At 44.4% G+C, this 13,174-nt stretch overlaps 1 protein-coding gene across 5 annotated transcripts in view; it reads left to right on the plus strand.

The window, feature by feature from the left end:
- Positions 1-13,174, plus strand: part of ALDH1A2 (aldehyde dehydrogenase 1 family member A2) — a 67,716-nt gene that overhangs the window by 4,318 nt on the left and 50,224 nt on the right. For 3 of the 5 annotated variants that reach the window (XM_071755087.1, XM_071755088.1, XM_071755089.1), the window contains 3 exons: positions 2,033-2,135; positions 2,953-3,026; positions 8,907-9,024. Coding sequence is in view for 1 of the 5 variants with exons in the window: in XM_071755085.1 (XP_071611186.1) it covers positions 12,236-12,352 (117 nt within the window). In the remaining 4 variants the exon portion in view is untranslated. Of the gene's footprint in view, positions 1-2,032; positions 2,136-2,952; positions 3,027-8,906; positions 9,025-10,725; positions 11,081-11,799; positions 12,353-13,174 lie in introns of those variants that run through there. The other 2 variants (XM_071755090.1, XM_071755085.1) reach the window with 2 other exon arrangements.

The following is a 13,174-nucleotide window of genomic DNA, read 5'->3' on the forward strand; positions in this document are numbered from 1 at the left end:
TTCTGTGACCTAGATTGGCGTTTAAATTGTGCTACTATTGGCTGTCCAAAAACTTTTCAAGGGGAGGCTGTAAAAAGAGACTGACTGCTTGTGAGAATGCTGTTTTCTACTCTGTAAACAAAAGCTCCTATCTTGTCCCTTCTGAGGGATTTCAGTGGCTAACAAGGAACCTTGCCTTAGTGCCTAGTGTGCTGAATATGTATATATACTCACAACAGCCTTTCTGGACTAAATGCTTTGTTGTCTAGTGGCACACCCTGTTTACAAAAGAGCAGTGAGGCAGAATAAATGAGGAAGGTTTAATGAAATCTGCTTCAGTCCAGCAGTTCCCTGTGAAGCAGTTGGGCAAGTGAGACACTGGCTGACTGCATGTCTCCACTGTCTTTAGCTTAAAAGAGCATAGGTGCTAGAGTATGAAGCATGTTTTTATCAGATGTGACACTGACTTGGCTAACGTGCTGTCTGGTTGATTTACAAGTGTTTCTGACACCAACACTTTAGCCCGGTTCTGGTAGATTATTTTGGCATGTGTTGTAGGTGCTTGGTGCCTTTGTTTGTATCTGTCCTAAACCTCTTTTAGCTTGGTGGTAAATATGTTTAGGTCTGTCAGGACTGTTGTCTGCTGGGAAAAGGACAGACCTTAACAGGATTAGGCAAATGGGCCACTTCTGTATCACATCATGGCTCTTCCTTGCCTCAAGCTAGGACTCAAGAGTGTTCCCTGCAGCAGTCACCTCACCTCCACCAATTTCATCCCTTAACCACTTGGTTCACCCCCACCACCCAATTTTAATTCTTAACCATTTTTCCACGTCCTTTTACTCATCTTTTATCTACCTCTGCATTCAAGGACTGCTCTGCCTTTAGCTGGACTCAGCAAATGCTGATGTCTGGAAAGCCACATAGCTGATGAAGTATGAGATGACTGCATCTGTCCTGGTGCTGCAGGAGGCAGGGTGAGCACCTGTGCAGCAGCAGGAATGCTCTGCTTTAGTGGTGCTGCAGGTCCTGAACCACAGGACCTGTCTGAGGCACAGGGCAGCACTTGCACAGGCAGCAGGGAGCTGCTTCTGGAAGCCCCTGAGCAGAGCCTGTATACAGCAGTTTGAAAACCTTTACCCCACACCACTGCAAAATAAAGATATTATTCAGGACCTTAATTATCACAGCATGCTAAATTATATGTTTATTATGTCTGTGGGATAAATCCTTCAGAATTATGTGTACAGTAGAACTAAGGGAGGATGCTAGGGAGGCCAATCATTACAGCAGGAATGAGATAAACCACTTCCTCTCTTCCAGGAAAATGAGAAATAAATAAATACACTTATGAAAGCAATTTTTAGTTGTTTGTCCATGGCCATTCTTTCTTTTATACAGATGCAGGTCTCTTGAGAGAGGCAATATGCAGATACCTCTTAATTTATTCTCTTAACAGGTGTGAAGGCATTGGTGCTAATTTTCAACTAACAGTGGGGCAATAACGTGTCAGAGAAAGAACCCCCTACTTATTTGTCCAGATCACGTTGCCTTCCTTATAACAGTCTTGTCTTTACAAGATGGAGAACTGTTTATGTATATAATGTTTGTTTTCTTCAGATTTTCAATTCTTTGTAGAAATCACATGATTGAACTCCATTAATAAGAGCTGTGATGCTAAATTAGACCAAAGGTCCTCCTCAGCTCCATAACCAGGTTCAAGCAGATGCTCTAGGAAAGTATAGAAGAGTGGAGCACAACAGGGCCTGATTGCTCTCTTGGTAAGTACTTTCAGCTTGTGACAACTGGCAGTTTATAGTCACTGCTAGACTTTGGAATCATTTTCAAATAGAAAAGGGGTAAACACAAAAAAATTGAATTAAGTTTCTCTTTGATTCTGTTCAGAAAGAGGTTCTAAAGATGTTTCCCAAATCTAACAAATATTTATGTAGCATTACAAGAAAGGCAAGTAAAATGTAAAGATAAACAGCATGAAAACTTTGACCTTAATTACTAACCCAAGTGATCCATGCTCCATTCTACTGCCTTTTAGACACATGCAATGGACTAACTGGTTGAACAGTGGGAAGAAGATGCATTGATTATTGCCTTCTACTGATCTCCCTCAACTGGGCCCTGCTCCCACAGTCATAATGGTAAGGATACTGATAGTGCCATCCATAAATATTGACATTTGGGGTGCCTGAGGGGAAGAACATGCAGACATCCATCCAGGAAAATAGAACATAGGAATTGTACCACTGATCCATTAGTCTTTCAAAAGAGTCCTCCAAGGGTGATCATGGGAACTGCAAGAACTGTCAATGTAACTCCTATGCCAGGAAAATTAGATGAACTGTTGTAAAGAATAAAATCAATAGACACACAGATAAAGCTGGTACTCTGTAGAAGCATCAGGTGGATTCTGTTAAGGTACTTTATGCCTCACAAATCTATGTACATTCTTCAAAGACATCAAAAAACACATTGATATTATTGTTTGTGCTTGAATTTGTGACCAGAGGTCTGAGGCAGACTGGACTGAGCTATTTCTTTTCTTCACCTGGATTCAAGCAGAGGAGGAGTTCATACAGTGTATTTAACCTAGCTGTTCTTATAGAAATCTTCAGTCCTATAGAAATAGCAAAGTGAAGAGTAACACACATAGCTCCCACAGTTGAAATCCCATGGGTAAACAGTATATACTGCATTGAATTTTTAATAGCACATTATTCAGAGTATCACATAAATTGTTATTACTGATGTAATAAAACCTAAACAAACACAGCTGCAGAAACCAAGCCTGTAAATACACCACATTTTTTTGTATTGTAATAATATGGACCGAATTATTTTTAATGCTAGATCTGCTGATTTTAGTTGAATTAGGCAGTGTCTGAATGTGTACATCTAGTATAATTCATGTCCTTGGTCAAATGTCTTTGCCTAATTTATATTTATGTTTTAATACAGAAAAGAAGTGTCTGTTCAGGAGACTCTCTGCTTTGTGGATTGATTCTGCTGCTGGGCAACGCAAAAATCTTCAGGTGAGGAAGATCTGAACACTCTGTAATTCAGCATTCTAAGCTTTCTGAGTGCATAAAACCCTTATTTTTTCAGTTATAATGTTTTTTGATCATCTCTTTAGCAATGCTGTAGTTTCTGGTGAATGGTCATGGGGGCAAATATCTGCATTGTGCTCAAGTCTAGCTGAGCCCACCTTGAGGCAGGGGCAGGGCACATGACATGGCCCCTTAGGAATTTCTTTTGTTCTTTCTTCTCTGTTTCTGTGAGCCTCATGTCCAGATAAAACATTTCAGTCCAGATCATGAATATGAGATCAAAACCACACCACATATGTGAGTTTTCAAGCTTTTTGCCACTGAACTTCAAGGCTTGGTTCAAAGCTTGTGTGAGTCCACTGTTGCTGATGCCAACTTCAGGGAGAATTAATCTGTCCTTTCTCTAAAGCATAACCAAAAACTTTTCTTTGTTCTTAATTGACCAGGCACACCAGTGCATAAGTGACCATCACTACATGCATATCTAGTAGATCTAGTCAGACAATTAATGATGGTAAATTTTAAAATTTGTTGTACAGACATGTCTGTGTATACATGAGCTTCCAAGCTGGTTTAACCTCTGCAATAGCTGCATAGTGGGGCATAGATAACATTCCACACCGAAGGGGTTTGTGACAGGACTGTCAGTGCTGGCAAAATGTCAAAGTGTCAGGAAGTGCTGTGCAGATGGTTACGTGCACCAGTACTATCTGTGCTTCCTTCTGAATGTGCTGGGTACAGGTTTACCCTATCTGGTAGCTTGCAGGATGGGAAGGTCTGAATTTCTGAATGCATATGGAAAAAGACAGTGTAAGAAGAACTTTGCTTTTAAGGAACAGATCAGTTTAGTACAGACAAACACATTGTTGCAGCCAATTCTCTGCTCTTTTTTTTTCCCCCTATGTGTTCCCTCTTCTTCAAAAGTTAGGGTGCACAAGAAATAAATGTAAAGAAAGATTAATGACAGCATATTCCATTTAAAATAACTCTTTTCTGAGTTCTTTATAACAAGACATCAAAAATGGAGATCAAAATTTTAAATTCAGCTTTGCTATTAAAAACAACAGATATTTTGGTAAATATATCCACACAGCATGAAGAAAACCTCAAAGTATATCCCATGGGCTTTGCAGTGTTCTAAGCCTTGTTTTCTTAAGCCAAATGAGATGCACTGTCAAAACTTTTCATCTTTCTACAGGACACAGATTCCCTATAGCAATAGACACCCTGAGATGTATTATGGCTACCTGTAGGGTTGTGAAGAGCAGGAGATCTGAGCCTACCTCATTAATAGAAGAGATTTAACAGGAAAGCCAAAGATAATGACAGGTTTGACTCTACTGACACACAAAGGCCAAGTAGCAAGCTTGGCAAACAAATCTGTGCAGCTAAACAGGACAGCTGGTTCATGGTTCTGAAGGGTGATCACCATCAGGAAGGTGACAATGTTTCCTGCATCTGACTCCCCACCCCACTCCTTCAGCTGTTGCCCACTCCTTGTGGCCCTCCAAGGACCTCATCCATCCAAGTTTTGTTTCTCTGTCACAGAAGTATTTTCTGTAGGAGTTGCAGTTCCCTGGTGCTTTGTGCTCTCTCTCCCACAGTAAGAGCATTTGTTTGTTTTGCCTCTGTGCTCCACTTACCCCTTGTCCTTTAGTAGGTGAGGCATCAATCTGACTGTTTTAATTTTTTTAATTCTCTATCATTCAGAGTGATTCACGTTTGAATGTTTAAATCCTCTCTCTCTTCAGAAAAAATAAGCTTTGCTTCTGGGATTTTGCTTCTTTTACATATTAAATATTAACAATATAGATGAGAAATTTATCTCAGGCACCTGTATGAGAGCATTGGGCTGCTGGGCCCAGTTCCTTTGAAACTCCACTCAAGATTTTTTAATAAAAAAAAAATTGTTCAGAGGTTCATAGCAGACCCTCTACAGAGTATACTGGGGAGCAGACTCAGGCAGCAGTCTTTTATTACTTCTACCCAATGTCTATGTTCATTAAGGTAATGAAGCTATTAATTGAATATGTAAGTTCAGGTAATTAAATATAAGACTTATTTCTTTAGTTTAAAGGGTAATAATAAAAAATTAAAACTTGCAAACTAAATCACACATTTATCGATGATAAATGTGATCTGGAAAGTACAATATGAATTAGTTAATTGCATCCATTCATTAGGTGATACATGTTAGCAGAAGGTCAATCCATTTGAGGCTTGATGTGTTCTACAAATAATAAATTCAAACAGGTAAATTGGAGAGACATTCAGAATAGGAAGGCATTTTATATATTCAAATTCAGAATAGAACCCCTGCAACCAAGAGCTTCACAGTTAGTGGTGGGCATTCTTCACAGCACTCTCCTGATGCACTGCCACTCACTGCCATGGGCAGATACTCCACAGGAGAAGCTGGGTTCTGTTCTACAGGAGAAGCTGGTTCTGTTCTGCAGGAGAAGCTGGTTCTGTTCTGCAGGAGAAGCTGGTTCTGTTCTGCAGGAGAAGCTGAGTTCTGTTCTGCAGGAGAAGCTGAGTTCTGTTCTGCAGAGACTGGGCTGAACCCTCTCACGTGTTGCTGTATCCAGGGTGGTGCTGAGCTGAGGAGCAGCTGTGAGCTGGGTGGTCTCCAGAATCATAGAATCATAGAATCATAGAATCCTAGGGGTTGGAAGGGACCTCGAAAGATCATCTAGTCCAACCCCCCCTGCCAGAGCAGGGCCCCCTAGAGTACATCCCCTAGGAACGTGTCCAGGTGGGTTTTGAATGTCTCCAGTGAAGGAGACTCCACAACCCCCCTGGGCAGCCTGTTCCAGGGCTCCGTCACCCTTACAGTAAAAAAATTTCTTCTGATATTCAACTTGAACCTCCTATGCTCCAATTTACACCCATTACCCCTTGTCCTATCACTGGTCACCACTGAGAAAAGCCTAACTCCATCTCCCTGACACTCACCCCTTACATATTTGAAAACATTGATGAGGTCACCTCTCAGTCTCCTTTTCTCCAAACTAAAGAGACCCAGCTCCCTCAGCCTTTCCTCATAAGGGAGATGTTCCACTCCCTTAATCATCTCAGTAGCTCTGCGCTGGACTCTTTCAAGCACTTCCCTGTCCTTCTTGAACTGAGGGGCCCAGAACTGGACACAATACTCCAGGTGCGGCCTCACCAATGCAGAATAGAGGGGGAGGAGAACCTCTCTTGACCTACTAAGCACACCCTTTCTAATGCACCCCAGGATGCCATTGGCCTTCTTGGCCACAAGGGCACATTGCTGGCTCATGGGCATCTTCTTGTCTCCAGACTAAGGAGTGGCACCTCAGGTTTGCTCCATAAGTGGCAAAGCCAACCTTCTGCACAACAGTCTAGTGAGGGACATGTTACATTTCCACTGTTGACTTGGATTACAATAGTAGTTTCTGCAACTGACCCAATTATAAAGTGAGACAAATATTGATGCTCTTTCCAAGCATATTCTGCTTTACCACTATCACTGATTTGTGGCTTGTTTAAATCCTTAAATTTGAGTTCCAACTTAGGACTGAATTTACTATAGCAACAACTTACAGTTCTACTGGGTATAAAAGGGTCAGTATCACAGGTAAGAAAACTGATCTGTTTGACTCATTTTAAAATCAATTTTGGCTTCATTAGCCATTCCTGGATTTTCAGTAATGAAAATGGCTGTTTTCAGCCATTGAAATGAAAATGATACCAGCATGCCACTGAAAATGATACCAGCATTTATTTTATTTTCTATGTTAAGCATAGGGTAGAAATAAAGAAAATAAAAGTAGATTTATTTTTTTCTTTAGGACTTAAAATATGCCCAGACTCATTCTCAAACATTCTTCAGTTCTCCGTTAATGAGATTTATAATTTTTAGGCAATTAATTCTGTGATATATTTGAAAAGTAATATTTTATGGGGTCATCACAGTATTGTTTATGTTACTTTACAGATAATATTGCTTATGTGTATGACAATATTTTTATCTGATACGTCTAAAAATATCTTTGTCTGGAGCAGTGACTGATACCTTCCTCCTCACAATTAAAGGGCCATAATTCTTAAGAGATTTCAAACAGTGAGCCTCTTTCAAATGATCAGGCTTAGAGACATTTAGAGAATTGATTCAATTAACCTAGAGGAAAAAAGTGCTATAATGTGTGATTTATGTTTGCTGATAAATTAAAATACAAGTATCTCCTGAAAAGCATTTGCTGCCATCGTGGTCAGTAATGAAAATAGCAGGCAATTAAAATAGGACACCTGAGGCTGAAGCTTTTACTGTACTATATCAGTATATATTACTATATCAGAAAGTGAAGTTCACATTTCATAAGTGGAAATCTGAACTGAAAAATAGCTTAGTGGAAGTTTCTTTTCAGTCCCTATTTTTCTTCCAGAAGTGATTTCTAAACTATGTAAGAACTAGGAAGGGATATTTGCTGAGGCAGGAAGCAAAGGGTACAGAAGAGTAGGTTCTCTCAGTCAGTACTGTATTTGTATGAGGAACCAGGGATGTTCTTGCTAAATGTTTGTGGGACAGTTTAGAGAAATATATATAAAATAACTTACGAGTCAGTTTGAAATAATTTGGGGGCAAGTTCAAAGCTGATCTTCAAATAAATCCCTGGAATCATCTGATGGGATTCAGTTCCTTCATCTGTGTGACCAAATGCTTAGAGTCTGCCCTTCAGAGCATAACAAATACAGATTTGAAGCAGTAAGGATGAGCTCTGGGTTGTTGGAGCTGCTGTAGCTACTGTGCAATTCAGAGATGTAGCAGTATATGCTGTGCTGAAAAGAGGTATTTGAGATACAAATAATTTCATCCAATCCTCTAGTTTTATGACTTCCTTTAGGCAATGGGGACACAGAAATATAGAGCAGAAAAATGCCAGTAATCTGAGCAACCCAGGAATGCCTTAAGTGCATTTGTGTTGTCTTCAACATCACAGCTCTGTCCTTTGCACCCTCTTTTGTTATCAAAGGTCCTGTTTCCATCAGATGCTGTTTGCACAAGCAACATCTATGTCCTTGTCTATAAATGATACCAGTTGATGGGGGTGAGTGGAGAAATTGAGACTTGTAAATGAAACAAAGGTATTTCTTCTGATTATACATTTGGATTGATCTAAATACAAAAATTTAGGAATACTCTTCAGGAATGATTTTTATTTGGGCTGTATACCAGCCTAAATTCTAACACTGAAATAAGAAACAGAGTCACTTGTTCTTTTTGTTGACAGCCATTTCTTCACAAAATATAAAGACAGTAACTTCTTTGCCATTACAATCTGAAACAGAACATATTGCTGTCTAAGTAAGATTTTAATTAAAACACATTCATGTGAGAGAAAATACACCAGTCTGACTTAATTGATAGTTGATGTGGTATTGCTGATTCACAAAAAAAAAAAACCCAAACCCCTCAGAAACTACAGGACTGTGGTTTCTCTGCCATATGTAGGTGTTTAGATACTGCAGAACTTGGGCTGAACCTGGGATATTGTTTCTGTTTTTTCTTGTCTTGGCAATTGTTAGACTATATAGGTGTTATTAGGTGTTATTACAAAGTTATTGTCCTAATGTTCAGGGCAAGAAGGGTAGTAATCCCTGCCACAAAGAAGTTGAATTAAATATTCACGTGCACAATTTGAAGCCATGACTCAGTTTGCTATCATAAAGCAGCCAGTGTAGTGCTGAATCACAGGAGCAGCTCACCCAGCTGGATCCAGCAGTGTGTCCAACACAGCATTACAAACCTTGCTCCTGATTCTACTCAGCAAAGCTGCTCTTGCACTGGGTGAGAACCCCCTTGAGGTCTTGGTGTTAAGGCCTAAATCATTGTTTTTCCAGGTGGTAGAAGAGGAACTGCAGGTGGTCCCTGGCTGTCAGGAAGAGCAATGGCACATCTCCTCCATGTTCTTCTCTGGAGACCTCTGAAGCTGCCTGTAAAGCAGAAGCCTGCAGTGCAGTAAGTGCAGTGCCATTCTCCACTTGGGGAGAAGCCAGAGAGGTGTAGGTAGCAGTTTAGTCCAAAGGTGTCTGACTCCAAATGCTTTTGCAAACTGCAAACTGCTTTTACATAGAAGAGGGATGTGGTTTGTATAACCACGATGAAAGCCACTTTAGGCAGCTCCAGGTTATGTGGGTTTGAACTACATCTCCAAATGCACTGGCACCCCTTCTTGCCAAAATCTCCTGAACGTTATTGACTTGGTTTAATAATGAAACTGCTACACAGCTTCCTCATTCCTGAAACTTATTTTAATGCAATTCCCTTTTGAAGGAGCACGTACCCACTCTGATTTATTTTAAAACAGCTTTTAGAAGGTGTCATCTTTGTGATGAAGTGTTAGGTCTGTGTTGCCAGTGTGCCATTAAAAATTGAATTTCTGATGTTTAAACGTCTCACTCATCCCAAGTGTCAGAGTCTGACAGCTCTGCATGTCACATTACAGCACAGTATTATGGATCCATTTCCTCCGTTAGGGGAAAAAAAAGAGATGAAAAACGAGAGAAAGCAAAATCTGCAGTTTCTTCATTATTGAGCTGGAAATTTAGAGAAATATGCATGTTAATCCTTCAAGTACTTAAATGGCACTCCATATCCTGTGCCTCCTGTCTGTGCAGAAGCAACCTTTGTCCTGTGCTCCTATGCAAACACTCAGAGAATGCTGGGAGAGTTTTTTCAATTGTCCATGGACTTGTAAAACAATAGCAAGGAGTATCTATGAAATCAGCAAGTGGATAATGTAACAAAATCAAAACATGACCAGATCCCATTGTTTGGTCTTGACTAGGTCAAGAAAAAGGCCATGTGATATATTTATTGCTGCGTTGTTTTGCCAGCTTTAGACAGCTGTGTGCTTCGGTGTCCTTTCTCTGTTTATCTGTCTGCAACGTGATAACTTCAAAACATGACATCTGATCGACTTCAAAATGTTGGGAGTGTTTGCATCAGCTAGCAGAACTTTCTTGAAGATTTTGTCTAAAAGGAACAAGAATGGTCCTGGCTTCATGTTTTCTGCCTGAAAGTTTAGACCAGGAGTGTTGGGCTTCGACCTTAAATTTCTGATTTCCATCAGCCAGTTAGTCTAGTGACATGAGGCAACCAGGTGCCAATAATAACACGAGGTCAAGCCCACTACCTGGCAATTATTGGCACCTGGTTGCCTCATGTCACTACAAGTTAGGGTGCAAGCTCAAGCCATCTGCTGTTCCATCCACCAAACCAGGACAGATGTCCACTGCACATGTGCTGCTTGTTGCATGCTTGATGAGTTACAGACAGTGAGTAGTGAGTGGCATCTGCCTCTCTTTGGCTGCCAGCTTCACACTGTTTGGCACAGCCACCCTCTGGCATGGTGTGGCATCCCACCAAGAGGACACCCACCCCACCCCCCAACAACAGCAGCTGTGAACAGGTGGCTCTTATTGAACTGAGTATTCGGCCCTTCGGGTTTTCAAGAGAAAAGAAAGCCACAGCTGGGCTGCGGCACTTGCCCTGGCAGCGAGCACCTGGGCGCTCTCTCTCCTGAGAGGACTTTGCTAGCAGAGGTGCCCTGGCTGCAGACCCCCAGCCCGGGGGCTCCGTGCGGGTCGTGCCACGTGCGGCAGCGGCGGGAGCGCGGCGGGGCCGGGCCGGGCCCCAGCTCCGGGAGGTGAGGGAGCAGTGCAGGAAGGAGGGAGAGCTCGGCCCGTCAGCAAGGGGAGAAGGAAACATGGGCCCTCGCAAGGGGAAGCGCAAAAAGGTGTGCAGCGCCTTTCCCTGAAGGGAGCAGGAGAAACTCTGGACGAGCAAGAGTCCCGCTTTGAGGAGATGGCCTCACAGACCCAGGGAAAGGCCCTCCCAGCCCGACGGGAAGATGGACGAAGCGCGCACGCGGAATCGCCGGCCTGGAGGAGAGGGGCGGCAGAGAGGTGCTGAGGAGAAAACCCCGCTGCCCATTGGGAGCCCTGTGCGGGGACGCTGAGGAAGGCGGCGGCCGCCATGTCGTGGGGGAGACGCTGTGTGAGGCCGGAGTGAGGTGAGGAGCGGGAGGCGAGGGCCGCGTCCGGCAGGGGGCAGCAGGCGGCCGGGGATGGGCCCGGCAGGTGGGGGCGGTGCGGGGGGCTCCGCGCATCCGTCTCTGTCAGGGCCGCCGCTTTCATGGCGGACGCCACAAACGGGGAAGGAGATGCGGTGCGGGGAGCGGCAGGCGCGCTGCGAGACGAACTGGCGGGGATGGGGGGCGGCGGTGGGCAGGGGCAGAAGCACAACCGCCAGGTGCTTCGCGGAGCCCCCGACCAGGAGAGCGGCGGTGCTGGCGGTGGAGCGGGGACAGACGCGATGTCCCCGAGGCGCAGGCTTCGTCCTGCCGGGTCAGCGAAAGCGCTGCGGGGCGGCCCCGTGCGCTCATCGCGCTTCGGCCTCGGACCTGTGAGAGGCCACCGGCCCTGCCCAGCCCAGCCCGGCCCGGCCCGCCCCTGCCCTGCCCATGCCGCTGGCTGCGCGGCGGTCCCGCGGCCGGGCTGTGAGGCAATGCCGCTGGCGGGTCGCCCTTCCCCGGCCTCCCCTTGTCCCGCCAGGGCTTCCCCAGTGCGGCCCAGCCTCCCCCCCGGCTCTGGTCCCCGCCGCGGCAGGGGATCCCCGGGCGGTGGGGGGGCGAGCCTGCCAGCGCTCCCCGCGGGATGCCCGGGCCGGGGCCGGGGTTGGCCTCGCCTCTCCCGTACGCGGCGCCTCCCCGCCGCCCCCCCTCACCCGGGTAAGGGGCAACCGAGGGGGAGCACGGCATCTGTAGCGACCCCCGCATCCCCGCTGACCGCGTTGCCCACTCCTCCCCGTGCGGGAGGCAGCGACCCGCAACCGGGAGCTCCGTTCTCCCGCCTGTGGCCGGGGAATCCCCGGCGCCCGGGACGGGACGGGACGGGACTCGGGGGCCGAGAGAGCCGCGGCTGCGCCGCGCGAGTGAGCGGGGCTGTGCCGCTATCGCCCTAGGTAGGATGGACCTGCCCCCCTGCCTCTGCCCCCATGTCCAATAAGAAGAGACCCGGCTTGACACCTGCCTATATACAGAGGAGGAGAGCAACATCTTCAGCGCTGGGTTTTGGAGGGGGGGGGGGACACCAACCCAAAACATAACACACCATCAGGTCAGAGCGGGGGGCTTGGTGGCACTATAAACACCCCCTCCCGCAAGACTATGACTTCCAGTAAAATTGAGATGCCAGGGGAGGTGAAGGCAGATCCTGCAGCTCTGATGGCATCTCTGCATCTGCTGCCTTCTCCCACTCTCAACCTTGAAATCAAATACACCAAGGTAAGTTGTGCTCGTTTGTTATGGCAGGGAAATTCATGGCTTTCCCTTCAAAGGAGGGATTTTTGCTTAAAACAGTTTCATTCTGCCCTACCCAACTTCAGTACAGATATAAACTACTAAAAAATTGGCTCGAATCTGTAATAACGGAAACAGATTTTTTAGCCCTGTAATCATCTGAAAAACCACAGGATAGCAGAAAAGCAAATTAGACCTGCGGGGATTGGCTTTGCCACATTACTTCTCTTTAAACTTCATATTTTCTGCAGAGCTGTTGGGATTTATTTTCAGTGCAAAACTGTAGTTCTCAAATATGTTTCTGTTGCTTTTGAAGTACTGCAGAGGACATTACTATACATACCTGGATATCTCAATCAGAAAATAAAAATGTTTTCTTTCTTGAATTACCTTTTGTGCCCAAGGGACTCTTAGGATTCCTGGAGGACTCTTGATACTACCAGGTTGTTACAGCACTGGAACAGGTCTCTCTACTAACTTCTGTGATACTTGAATGTACTCTTAAGAAATATTGCAGAAGGGCAAATTTTTTTTCCAAGTAGTCTTTAAGATTCATTTTCATAAAGAGAGAGTTAAGAACAAACCCACTGGGTCAATATAGAAAAATCTGCTGGCTTTCTAAGGTGTGTTATGAAACTAAGTCGCTTTTGTTGCTTAAAATGGTCTTCAAGAACAATCATTTGTAAATGCAATTTCAATTTTTAAATTTGTTTATATATTTTGAATCTTTGCATCTTCAGTATCTTTACTTAAAGGATGTTTTAATTTCTCTTGGTGAAGTTTCAAATGAATTGTACAAACAGATCA

Source organism: Heliangelus exortis, chromosome 11 (genome assembly GCF_036169615.1).
Source record: "Heliangelus exortis chromosome 11, bHelExo1.hap1, whole genome shotgun sequence".
Taxonomy (NCBI): Eukaryota; Metazoa; Chordata; class Aves; order Apodiformes; family Trochilidae; genus Heliangelus; species Heliangelus exortis.